The 14,168-nt window shown below is 37.5% G+C and overlaps 1 protein-coding gene across 3 annotated transcripts in view; it reads right to left on the bottom strand.

Annotated features, from left to right (window-relative positions):
* LOC110467436 (GDP-fucose protein O-fucosyltransferase 2-like) overlaps window positions 1–13,844 on the bottom strand; it is a 23,335-nt gene extending 9,491 nt beyond the window's left edge. For 2 of the 3 annotated variants that reach the window (XM_021524602.1, XM_021524603.1), the window contains exons 1-6: window positions 13,670–13,844; window positions 12,017–12,267; window positions 10,997–11,115; window positions 10,145–10,278; window positions 7,535–7,601; window positions 1,292–1,414 (exon numbers count right to left, since the gene is read on the bottom strand). In XM_021524602.1, the coding sequence (XP_021380277.1) occupies window positions 1,292–1,414; window positions 7,535–7,601; window positions 10,145–10,278; window positions 10,997–11,115; window positions 12,017–12,267; window positions 13,670–13,824 (849 nt within the window). In that variant the 5' untranslated portion in view covers window positions 13,825–13,844. Of the gene's footprint in view, window positions 1–1,291; window positions 1,415–3,261; window positions 3,335–7,534; window positions 7,602–10,144; window positions 10,279–10,996; window positions 11,116–12,016; window positions 12,268–13,669 lie in introns of all 3 variants that reach the window. The other variant, XM_021524601.1, reaches the window with a different exon arrangement.
* Window positions 13,845–14,168: the final 324 nt, after the last annotated feature.

Raw genomic sequence — 14,168 nt, 5'->3', positions numbered from 1 at the left:
AACTTTCAGTTCAATCGGTCCAGCAGAACTTGACTTTAAGTTTGAAATAGGTTTTCAAAATGGCGGCCGTGGCGGCCATATTGGATTTCTGATCGACCCGAAAAATAACAACACTTTGTCAGGACCATGAGGCGATCATTCCTACCAACTTTCAGTTCAATCGGTCCAGCAGAACTTGACTTTAAGTTTGAAATAGGTTTTCAAAATGGCGGCCGTGGCGGCCATATTGGATTTCTGATCGACCCGAAAAATAACAACACTTTGTCAGGACCATGAGGCGATCATTCCTATCAACTTTCAGTTCAATCGGCCCAGCAGAACTTGACTTTAAGTTTGAAATGTAAAATGTTAACGGACGACGGACGACGGACGACGGACGACGTACGACGTACGACGGACGACGGACGACGACGGACGAAAACGGATAGCAATAGGTCACTTGAGCTAAAGCTCAGGTGACCTAAAAATGCACAACTACAGACCAATTAGGGAACCTCCATATAAAATTTGAGAAAGACCCCTCCTGTACTTTCTGAGAAATAGCGATAACAAAAATTGTTGAAGGACGAACGACGGACGACAATTGTAATTTAGTTTCATATCAAGTAATTTGACATAAACTCCTTATAATGTCATGTTTACCAACAATAATCTAATATATGCCACATCTAAAAGTTATCTGTAAGGGCTTAAATGGAATGTTATTTTTAAGTTGGACATGACAGTCCAATTATCTGTTAAAGCATTTCTTCTGACCATGCTTTGATTCATGCTAAATGTTATGACAAGGGATTACCGTTACTTAGATATTCCAAAATTTTCGTTTTTAATACGGTAGTAAAGATATAAATACTTTATTTTGATACAAAAACGGTATCTCTTTTTACATCACATACCCCTTTAAAACATGTTTTCCTCTGAAAAATGACTCGTGACATTAAGAGAAATGTACTGTCCTTTATGAAATGACATCAATTTGAGTTTAAAGTTAACACTATTTTAAATAATTCAAGATACACCATCCTAATTTTGAATTTATTAAAATAATTTATAAATAAAAAAATTGTAATTCAATATAGTCACGACACCAAATATGTTTCATCAACAGAATGGCTTAAACATCAAGGCAGCTACATTGCTCTTCGAACTGAAGATACTTTCACCTGATGCTTTAGAGTTTTAAAATTATCCATTGACAAAATATCTATAATTTAGAATCAGTCTCTGGAGAGAGACTTATTCTCTATATCTTATACGTAATTGTAGGCGGTCTGGATAGTATATACATTACATTCATTTTTGTCCAGTCATCCAGTACAGTTTTATCCTTCTTGTCTGTAGAGCCGAGATATTTCTCCCGGAAATTGTCTCCAATGTCCCTCAGATGTTTGGCAAATACCATACTTCTCCTGCCCTGTGAAACATTATACAAATACATCATGATAGATAGTCATACGCCATTATGAGTTATCAGAATAATTCAGGATTACTGCACAGTTAATATAATGTTACTATAATTATTTGATTTTTACAATTATGGAATATAATTTTAAATAACTGATAAAGTTTGTAATGAATCATCCTCGGTTTCAAAGGGGGGAAAACACACTCAAAACGTGTGATTTCCTTCTGAGACCGAGGATGGAAATGAATATATACCTGTATATATGTTTATTTATTATTTACACTTAAAAATCTTTCCCTATTGAAATAAATTTCACGCTGTTATTTATTTTTAACGAAACTTTCAGCTTCGCCTACACGTTAGTAACATTATTAGGATCGACTCTCGGGAGAAATAATAGAATAATAACTTTCATAGCCAAATGGCTGAATTTCCTTGTAGTTTTAAATCTGGTGAAATCATTTTTACATGATTTATAATCATATAAATATACCCATCAATTAAGAAATTGGACTTCCTCAAGGGATTGATGAATTGACTCTCAAGGCAAGACTTGACAATTAAGACAGGTGCTATATCATCAGGCTGTGGTTTGGTGTTGTTTATGAATTCAATTTAATTTTTTATAATTCAATTGAATTTTTAATAATTCAAAGTAATATCCTCAATAAGATTCATCAGTTTGGAAATATTTGACATCAAAGTTTTACTTTCTACATCGACTGGTCCCTTCGCCAAGCTATGACTCTACATAGAAACATTTAATACGAATATTGTTTGTGAAGAAAGTAAAACTTTGATGTCAATTCAAAGATGTGTTATCATGAAAAAATAAGAAATGAGTACATCATTCAATTGATAGATTTCATGTATCAGTATCAATACATATCAATGAACCAAAAACGTGTCATGTTATAATTAGATATTAAAAAACAAGCTTGAAATTAGTGGCACATTTTGTAGTTATACGTATACATTTAACAGTAAATTCAATATCAGACGGAGTATACTGGGTAATGACAAACTATACAATGTAGCTAGCAGACATCAGGTACATCACGAGCAGCAGCAACACATGCTGGGTAAAATGATGAAAGCATACACAATACATCTCCAGGACACATGCAGGCATATACACAGGGAGATATTAGCCAGGTGGCATAGGACTAGAAGTTAGTGCCTGATCATGATAAGGCAGCTCCTGCGAATTCCTCAAAATTGTATTGATTAATGTATATGCCAATTGTATTGATTGTATAAATTGTATATCTATATACTGTAAAGCACTTTAGAGTGGCTAATTCTAGCTATATAGGGCCAAATATCAAATGTTGTATATTATTATTATTAGTATTATTATGGTATGTTCGTCATGCTTACAATGCAGAAGAGGCCAGAAGCCTAGCACTAATGTTAAGTGTTAACAGTTAATGTCACATTCTGTGAATGAATAATAATTCTAGGGTGTAAAACATATCAGTATTAAGTATGAAGCACACAGAAACACTTTGAATTTAACACAATTCCATAATTAATCATGATAAAAAGAATTACATGTGTATTTCATTCATTGGGTCAGGGACTTGAGTAAGTCTAGGTGTCACAGTATAGAGATTATGGTCCATAGACTTACACAAGTCCCACTTATCCCAAGTTCTGAAATTCAGATTTAATTCAGATTTGAACATAGAAAAAAATGCTTTTAAAGAACTTCTCATCAAAGTTATGAAGCCAACAATATATGTTTAGTCACTTAAAGATATGTGATACTTGATCATAAATTCCTGTGAAACCACAATTCTTCATCGTACATGATTAATTTTGGAATTGCGACAGAAGATGTGTGCAACACTTACACTCCAGTAAAGGGGAGACCACTCACTGTACTGGCCATGGATGAGTGACTCAGCCCTGTCCAGGAATACAGACCTGTAGAGGGGAAAGGTTAGTATGACAGGTGTGTACAAAGAACCACTCTGATTACAGGTGTGACCACTACCTTAATTACAAGTATGACTACTACCTTAATTACAGGTATGACTACTACCGTAATTGCAGTTGTGACCATTACCTTAATTACAGGTGTTACCACTACCTCAATTACAGGTGTGACCACTACCTTTATTTCAGGTGTAACCACTACCTACATGTATATACTACAGGGAGCACAATACCACAAATGTGACTATTTAGATACATGTACTACAGGTGTGACCACCATCTCAATTACAGGTGTGATCACTACCTTAATTACAGGTGTGACCACTACCTTACACTACAGGTATCACCACTTCCCCAATTGCAGGTGTGCAGACTAGGCCTACTATGTAACGTTTACAGATGTGACCATTATACCTTGTACTCCATGTTTCAATTATATGCAATACAACAGGTGTGACCATTACTCCCAATACCACAGGTGTGACTACTAGTATCACCTAATACTGAAGGTAGGACTAATTGTTATTAGTAACACAACAGGTGTGACCATTACTCCCAATACCACACTCAGGTATCACTACTCGTATCACCTAATACTGAAGGTAGGACTAATTTTTAATAGTAATACAACAGGTGTGTCCTCAACCTTTATAAAAATGGTACCACTTCCCCATAATTTTAAAGGTGAGACAATACCTTATGCTACAAGTGTGAACTATCTTCCTAATATTACAGGCGTGAAAAGTACCTAATATATACTAAAGGTGTGAGCTACATGTATCCACCTAATACTACAGGTGTGACCTACATGTATCCACCTTATACTACAGGTGTGACCTACATGTATCCACCTAATACTACAGGTGTGGCCTACATGTATCCACCTAATACTACAGGTGTGACCTACATGTATCCACCTAATACTACAGGTGTGACCTACATGTATCCACCTAATACTACAGGTGTGACCTACATGTATCCACCTAATACTACAGGTGTGACCTACATGTATCCACCTAATACTACAGGTGTGACCTACATGTATCCACCTAATACTACAGGTGTGACCTACATGTATCCACCTAATACTACAGGTGTGACCTACATGTATCCACCTAATACTACAGGTGTGACCTACATGTATCCACCTAATACTACAGGTGTGACCTACATGTATCCACCTAATACTACAGGTGTGACCTACATGTATCCACCTAATACTACAGGTGTGACCTACATGTATCCACCTAATACTACAGGTGTGACCTACATGTATCCACCTAATACTACAGGTGTGACCTACATGTATCCACCTAATACTACAGGTGTGACCTACATGTATCCACCTAATACTACAGGTGTGACCTACATGTATCCACCTAATACTACAGGTGTGACCTACATGTATCCACCTAATACTACAGGTGTGACCTACATGTATCCACCTAATACTACAGGTGTGACCTACATGTATCCACCTAATACTACAGGTGTGACCTACATGTATCCACCTAATACTACAGGTGTGACCTACATGTATCCACCTAATACTACAGGTGTGACCTACATGTATCCACCTAATACTACAGGTGTGACCTACATGTATCCACCTAATACTACAGGTGTGACCTACATGTATCCACCTAATACTACAGGTGTGACCTACATGTATCCACCTAATACTACAGGTGTGACCTACATGTATCCACCTAATACTACAGGTGTGACCTACATGTATCCACCTAATACTACAGGTGTGACCTACATGTATCCACCTAATACTACAGGTGTGACCTACATGTATCCACCTAATACTACAGGTGTGACCTACATGTATCCACCTAATACTACAGGTGTGACCTACATGTATCCACCTAATACTACAGGTGTGACCTACATGTATCCACCTAATACTACAGGTGTGACCTACATGTATCCACCTAATACTACAGGTGTGACCTACATGTATCCACCTAATACTACAGGTGTGACCTACATGTATCCACCTAATACTACAGGTGTGACCTACATGTATCCACCTAATACTACAGGTGTGACCTACATGTATCCACCTAATACTACAGGTGTGACCTACATGTATCCACCTAATACTACAGGTGTGACCTACATGTATCCACCTAATACTACAGGTGTGACCTACATGTATCCACCTAATACTACAGGTGTGACCTACATGTATCCACCTAATACTACAGGTGTGACCTACATGTATCCACCTAATACTACAGGTGTGACCTACATGTATCCACCTAATACTACAGGTGTGACCTACATGTATCCACCTAATACTACAGGTGTGACCTACATGTATCCACCTAATACTACAGGTGTGACCTACATGTATCCACCTAATACTACAGGTGTGACCTACATGTATCCACCTAATACTACAGGTGTGACCTACATGTATCCACCTAATACTACAGGTGTGACCTACATGTATCCACCTAATACTACAGGTGTGACCTACATGTATCCACCTAATACTACAGGTGTGACCTACATGTATCCACCTAAAACTACCCTAACTACAGGACCTCCACCCTTACTACAGGTGTGACATCTATCCTAACTACAGGTGTGACCTCCACCCTAACTACAGGTGTGACCTCCACCCTAACTACAGGTGTGACCTCTACCCTAACTACAGGTTTGACCTCCACCCTAACTACAGTTGTGACATCCACCCTAACTACAGGTGTGACCTCCACCCTAACTACAGGTGTGATCTCCTCCCTAACTGCAGGCTATGACAATCATGTACAGCTAATACTACAGGTGTGACCTACATGTATCCACCTAAAACTACCCTAACTACAGGACCTCCACCCTTACTACAGGTGTGACATCTATCCTAACTACAGGTGTGACCTCCACCCTAACTACAGGTGTGACCTCCACCCTAACTACAGGTGTGATCTCCACCCTAACTGCAGGCTATGACAATCATGTACAGTCAAGCCTCATTGAAACATTGAGTTAAATCAAACCTATACATACTTTTCATTACACAATTTTTATTTTATAATAACACATGCACAGTTGTCTGACAATCCAGCTACTATCGCTGGTAATGAAGGTGGCTGAATTAACGAAGCTTCACTGTAAATAGTTAATCAAGGGAGATAAAAAGCAGGGGAAAAAGGTGGAAAGATAGAAAAGATGTGAAAATGTATGTCAAATGAAATTCACCATGCTTTTGTTGCTTTCTAACTCATGTACACCCAAGCAGGCAAGCTATTGCATAATGAGGTGATTCATCGTGAATGGGGAATAAAACGAATTTAGAAAAATACATAATCAGAAGAAATCTAACGTGTTACCCTTCAGCATGCAGGCTATTGTAAGAAGCTAAAACATATTGACTGATGTGACTTTTGCATTTGTTTTTACTCTCAACATGCAGCTAACTACAGGAGGCAAAAAAAAGTTTAAAACCTAACAGTTTTGCATTGCATTGGTTATACACAAAATTGAAGAATGTTTACTACTACTTTATAACTTGATATCTATTCATTGAAAGAAATACCAGGGTAAACCTATCTTCGCATAAAATCGTGAAAATTAAATAAAGCTTTTACTCAGATTATGTCAATTTTTTTTTCTATCATACTTTTATTAATTCAACTAGCTTTTACTTATTTGTAGCATATATTCATGATTAATCTATATTATCTCAAGGTCAAACAATTTTGTAGTCGGATGAATCTAAAGGAATATTTTTCGTCAATAATAAGCCAATGTCAGTTACTGTCAGGTTTAATTGTGCATTTATTATCATCTGCAGTTATTTCATAATTTTCTTTGAAGCAGAGAGATTGCTATACAATACATTTTTGTCTTTTGATGGCATCTTTTGAAGATGGTATAATTAATGTTCTTTAGACATAGCATTAAATACAAAATATAGGTAACCTGGTTTGATCAAAAATATTTTAACTGTAAAAAAAACCCCAAAAAAACCCTGAATACCTCAGACATGTTGGCCTAAAAGGATTGAATTAAAAAATAACTATCTGGCAAAATAAAATTTACGGAACAGTTGTTTTTGTCCAGCAAAAATTCTACTTTGAATATGTGTGATTCTGTGCATTTTTGCTTTGGCTATCATGCTACAGATGTTACAGTGTGCAGGCAGATAGAGAGCTGACCAACCACCAAACTTACTTCCCAGCTACGCGTTTGGCCAAAGTGGTCATGTAAAAGTGTCTCGGCTCTATCCACCATCACTGACCTACAAAGTATTGGTCAGTGTTAACATTGTGTGGTCAGTACGCTCAGTGTCACAAGTCAGGATGGGTTTGGTAGGCAGATGATTAATCATTAGGTATAACGGACAAGGTGTTGGGTCAGTCGGACCAGAATTATGTAGTTGTAAGGTCAAGAATTTGTCCTTGGTCTGATTAGATGATCAGATGAGGTCAAGGGTTTGTACCTAAATGACCAGGGGAAGTTAAGGTGAAATCACTAGATGTTCTTGCTGGGTCAATGATCATTTCACTCAATGATTATGTGAGGTCAAAGGACACTTATAATGTGACCTCATTGGTTTGTCACTTGATGGTTAGGTGGGATCAAGCCAAGGGTCAGTCAAAAAATGATTAAGTGTGGTCATTAGATATTTTTCATACTAAATTAAAAGGAAACCATTGGGTGACAATTTGTGGTGCACAATTGTATGTAAGTATGAAACTTAGTGGTAAATTTCTGTATACAATGTTGACACCTGGTGGTAACTACTGTATACAAGGGTGACACCTGGTGGGAACCTCCTGTATACAAGGGTGCCACCTGGTGGTAAACTACTGTATACAAGGGTGACAACTGGTGGTAACCTCCTGTATACAAGGGCGACACCTGGTGGTAAACTATTCTATACAAGGGTGACATCTGCCGTTAAACTATTGTATACAAGGGTGAAACCTAGTGGTAAATTATTGAATACAAGGGTGACATCTGCCGCCAAACTATTGTATACAAGGGTGGCATCTGCCGGTAAACTATTGTATACATGGGTGACACCTGGTGGTAAACTCTTGTTTACAAGGGTGACACCTGGTGGCAACCTACTGTATACAAGGGTGACACCTGGTGGTAAACTATTGTATACAAGGGTGACATCTGCCGGTAAACTATTGTATACAAGGGTGACATTTGGTGGTAAACTATTGTATACAAGGGTGACACCTGGTGGTAAACTACTGTATACAAGGGTGACACCTGGTGGTAAACTATTGTATACAAGGGTGACACCTAGTGGTAAACTATTGTATACAAGGGTGACATCTGGTTGTAAACTATTGTATACAAGGGTGACATCTGGTGGTAACTACTATATACAATGGTGACACCTGGGGGTAAGCTACAGTATACAATGGTGACACCTGGTGGTAAACTACTGTATACAAGGGTGACACCTGGTGGTAACTACTATATACAATGGTGACACCTGGTGGTAAGTTGCAGTATACAATATTGACACCTGGTGGTAACTACTGTATACAAGGGTGACATCTGGTGGTAACTATTGTATACAATGGTGACACCTGGTGGTAACCTACTGTATACAATGGTGACACCTGGTGGTAACTACTGTATACAAGGGTGATATTTGGTGGCAAACTACTGTATACAAGGGTGACACCTGGTGGTAACTACTATATACAATGGTGACACCTGGTGGTAAGCTACAGTATACAATGGTGACACCTGGTGGTAACTACTGTATACAAGGGTGACACCTGGTGGTAAGCTACAGTATACAATGGTGACGTCTGGTGGTAAGCTACAGGATACAATGGTGACACCTGGTGGTAACCTACTGTATACAAGGGTGACACCTGGTGGTAAACTATTGTATACAAGGATGACACCTTTAGATAACTACTGCATACAATGGTGACGCCTGGTGGTAAGCTACAGGATACAAGGGTGATACCTGGTGGTAACCTACTGCATACAATGGTGACACCTGGTGGTAAACTATTGTATACAAGGATGACACCTTTAGATAACTACTGCATACAATGGTGACGCCTGGTGATAAGCTACAGGATACAAGGGTGACACCTGGTGGTAACTACTGTATACAAGGGTGACACCTGGTGGTAAACTACTGCATACAATGGTGACACCTGGTGGTAACTACTGTATGCAAGGGTGACACCTGGTGGTAAACTACTGCATACAATGGTGACACTTGGTGGTAACTACTGTATACAAGGGTGACACCTGGTGGTAAACTACTGCATACAATGGTGACACCTGGCGATTAATTACTATATTTTATATACCAGGCTGACACTTGGTAGTAAACTACTGGTTAAATATCCTTAAACATTTTCTTCAGGTTGGTAAGTATGGATTATGAGAAGTCGTACATCTCGTACACATTTTACACATTTGTGTGCATACGCTTCACTGGTCATTTGTCTGATGAAGGTGACAGTGTACATATCGTACTAGTCATCGAGACGTCACATAGAAAATGTTATTGGTTGTATAAAAATAAAAAAGGACTTCTCATAATACTGGATAAATAGATGACACCTGGTGGTAAAATACTATAGACACGGGTGGTGAAATGTGATGTACATGGAGGACACCAAGGTTGCAGATATTCATCATGTTAAAATCTCATAAACTAAGACTACATATATATCTAATTTCCATTGTCTACTTTAAATTTTGGATACAAGAGCAATAAAATAACTGGTTAAATTATTTCCATACATTGGCTTACTGGTATTCTATTGAAAAAGTGATTATGAAACTTACCTGGCTGATGAATTGTGCATAAGAAAAGGTTTGATAAAGCCTGCATGTCCCATGTATGACATGCATTCAAACTTGTTGGCGTAGACGTCATCTCCGTACCCGAAGAACCAGTGATGCCAGCGACTGTCTTTACCCTGACAAGGAGATTTTTGAAGTGTTAGCTGACGAGGCTTCAATCAAATGAATCATCTAGGCCATTTGGCATAAATCCATACTCAGTCTATGTACTAGGTGTTTGTAATTTATTACATGGTAAGTCCAAGTCATTATATGTAAACAGAATTATATTCTATAATATGTTAAAAGAAATATATTTTATAATATGTAAACAGAATTGTATTTTACAATGTGTAAACAGAATTATATTTTCAAACAGTTTTTAGCAAGAACAATGAAACCTGATTCAAATTTGACTTTTCCTAATTTTACTTCTTAGGTTGTTAACATTTATTTGCCCTTTAAAGAGACAGTATTAACTAATTTGCTAAAAAGAATCAACATGAATCAGTCCAAACCAATCAAAGAATAAGAAATGTGAAAATTAACCAAAATGTCAGTGTTGTTTTCAAGGATATTGTCAGAAATTTTCTCTAGTCTGATTTTGGAAAAATCTTGATGTAAAACCATATTTTTGAGGTAAAATTTTACCATTTTAGGTTTTGAAAAATACTTTTGAACAGGAAAAACTCAAACTTTCTGAACTAGATAAATTTTCAATTAAAAATAAACCTATTTTTGGAATGAATTTAAAACCAAAAACATTAATGATTGGAATTTTTTTTTTGGGGGGGGGGGGAATGCTTATTTTTCAAGAAAGTAGATAATTACTTATAATTAACATGTGGTACTGACCTTGGAATAGCCATGTTTGTCCAGACACTCACGAATGTCCATCTTCTCTTCCCATTTGGTCCAGCCCTCCTTGTATCTTTGTAGGTAGTAAACCTCCTCTATCATAGGCTTTTCACTCACTGTCAACACACAATTAAGTCTAGGTCAATAAACAGGTAAATCTGGGTCAATTCAATTCAATTTATTACCAAATGCATATTGCATATAGGCGTACAGAAATATACATATAGATAAACAGGTAAATCTGGGTTGATGACACACAGAAAAGTCTAGACCAACACAAAGGTAAGTGTAGGTAATCACAAAGGTAAACTCTGGGTCAACACACAGGTAATATAAGTCTAGGTCAACACACAGGTAAGTCTAGGTCATCACACAGGTAATTTAAGGTTGACACAAAGATAAATGTGGGTTAACACACAGGTAAGTTTAAAATTTAGGTCTACACATAAATAGGTCTTTGTCAACAAAAAGCTAATAACAACACAGATAATATTTTAGATTAACACACAGGAAAGTACAAATTGACAAAAAGGAGAGTGTATGCCAACATTATGGTATTAAAATCCTTTGTGGAAATACAGCCTGGATTAACAGATCTTTTCTTTGTGCAATGTACAGATATGGTAGAAATTTATTCATCAGTTTTCTGCATTGAATATCACTATTTGTATATGTAAATACATATATAGACAAATTTGTTTGTGAAATCATAATCAAATTGCTAATTTAAATTATCATATCCACTCCAGAAGGTAAACCACTCCATAGTCTGGACCATTTATATCTCAGCTCAGTGCAACTATTGAAACTACGAAGAAGTATATATATATACGTCGTGCCTGGGGGGAAATTTCACAGAAAAGTCCTACCATGAATGGGGAAATCCTACCGGGAATGGGGAATTTTCCTCGCAAAAAGGGTAATTTCTACCCCCTTTGCAAGGAAAATTCCCTAAAACTATTCCCTAGTGATACATATCAAGCTTTCCTGAAGCTATAGACTAAATGCAATGTGTACCTGCTAAAAACTCCTCAAACTCCAGGACAGGTATGTGTCTCCTTAGGCTTTCAAGGTCGAAGAAGAGGGACCAAGGAAGCTTTATCTGACTTATCTCCCTTGTCTGCCAGTGGTAGATCCTGCCCCAGGGTGGCAACACCAGTGCCCATGGTTCATCATCGTTTAGAAGTTTGACAAGATTTGCCACACGTATGTAGACATCCCTCCTCAGGTTAAATCCCTCACCGGGATTCACATTGTACAACAGGTATCTATAGCATGAAAAAAAAAACTGTGTAAAATTCAACAAAATTTATATTTATTGTTATTCTGTATCATGCATGAACAGCACTATGAACAATTATGAATTTCTTATCAGCTTTCCTATCAAGTTGACAGAATTCCACATCCTGTTCCATTAGCTGCATATATATCAGAAAGTTGTATTCTTTTCAATATTTAACTCTATTATCTCACTGCATCCTTCCATATATGTGACACGGTCATGGTGCATGCATGCCCAGTTAATTCCATATGAAACATAACAGTATACATTATGGCACAATAACATGGTTGAAGGCGAAGTATGTATTAAACTATTATATTTAATTTAATAGTTGTTACTGAAATAATTTATAAACCTTAACTACATGTACAAAATTATCGTGAATAATGATGGAACAATTTTTTCAACAGTAACTTATATCAATCACTCATGAGTATGGGCAATGACACCTCTAGTCAAAATGATTCTACCCCTGCCCTGATCATAGGGGTTCGTTATAAATTAATGGCTAACACACATATATAAATATATATGCTATACTGATATGCATCACAGCACATCTGAACATGGCGTATGCTTAGGTGTGCTGTGAACCATATCAGTATAGCATGTATGTATTAGACATTTGTAACAAACCCCTGTGCTTCACAACACATGTCATTCATTATTAAATACACATGTATGGAAACACAAGGGTATCTGCTTTGAAAAAGAGTATTGCATCATTCACCTCTTTATCAAGGCAGACCATGTAATACAATGTGCAGTACCATACCCATGGCATTATCACAGAAAGCAAACGATTGGCTGTGTAATACATAAACAGGAATTACTTCTATAATAATAATAATAATGATAAGAGGTTTTTATATACCGCTTTATCACAAGTCAACCTAGTTCGTAGATCATCTCAAAGCAAGCGGTTCACAAATTATTATTCGTGGTTATATAGGGCCTTTGCAACCAGCCAACAGGAGTATACAGGCGGTGCTCCCATTTCGGCGCTCACAGAGCTCTAGCATTGTACAATTCTAGCACTGCCACGTATTCATTTACAGCGAAGTAGACTGGAACACATGGAGTAAAGTATCTTGCTCAAAGATACAACACAGTGGCGTGCAGCAAACCCGCCACCAACCCTTCAATCACGAGTCCGGCGTCCTACCACTATTCTACCGTGCCTCCTATATTTATATTTGCCTGTTCCCATTTTTTAGCATAACTAAGATTCCATTAAAACGGTATAAAGACACCCCAGCCGTATGATTTGTTTCTGTGGCGAGGTACATTGTATTAGGGAAGAACCCCTGTGATAATATCAGCGTTGGCATCAATTACAGCTGACGTGTAAGAACAGTTACTTCTAGCAGTCTAGTGCTCCTGTTTACCTGACAGGTTTTGATGCCTGAAAATCGGGTGTATCATTTATACCGACATTAAATGCATCGTCCTCCTTCTTTTTGCATTCAGTAAGTCTTAGATCTAGACACGCAAACACACAGAGAACTTCGAGTACTGTCCTGATATTCATCTTTCGTTTCATGCGTCCATGCCAATGTCAACTTCCGGTTAGGGAGTAAGTAAAAAACGAGAACGGAAACGGAACGGCTAGATGACGGATGCGCATGTTCTTGAAAACTGATGATATCATTTTCGTAATGGAATCTTATAATTACGTTTATTTGATATTCAACCTATTTCAATAGCATGATTCCAGCAGGAGAACTTTTCCAAATTTCCTGGGGAGGTTTACAGGTGGGGCAAAATTGAGGAAAATGGTGAAAATACATGATTTTTAAAGAAACTTCTTAGGCTTGGGGTGTTTCCTGAAGCCCAACCCCCCCCCACCCCCTCCCCCTGGATCCGCCACTGTTAATTAATATCTAT

The sequence above is a fragment of the Mizuhopecten yessoensis genome, unplaced genomic scaffold (genome assembly GCF_002113885.1).
Source record: "Mizuhopecten yessoensis strain PY_sf001 unplaced genomic scaffold, ASM211388v2 scaffold11173, whole genome shotgun sequence".
Lineage (NCBI taxonomy): Eukaryota > Metazoa > Mollusca > Bivalvia > Pectinida > Pectinidae > Mizuhopecten > Mizuhopecten yessoensis.
This window is presented reverse-complemented; position numbering and strand designations above follow the sequence as displayed.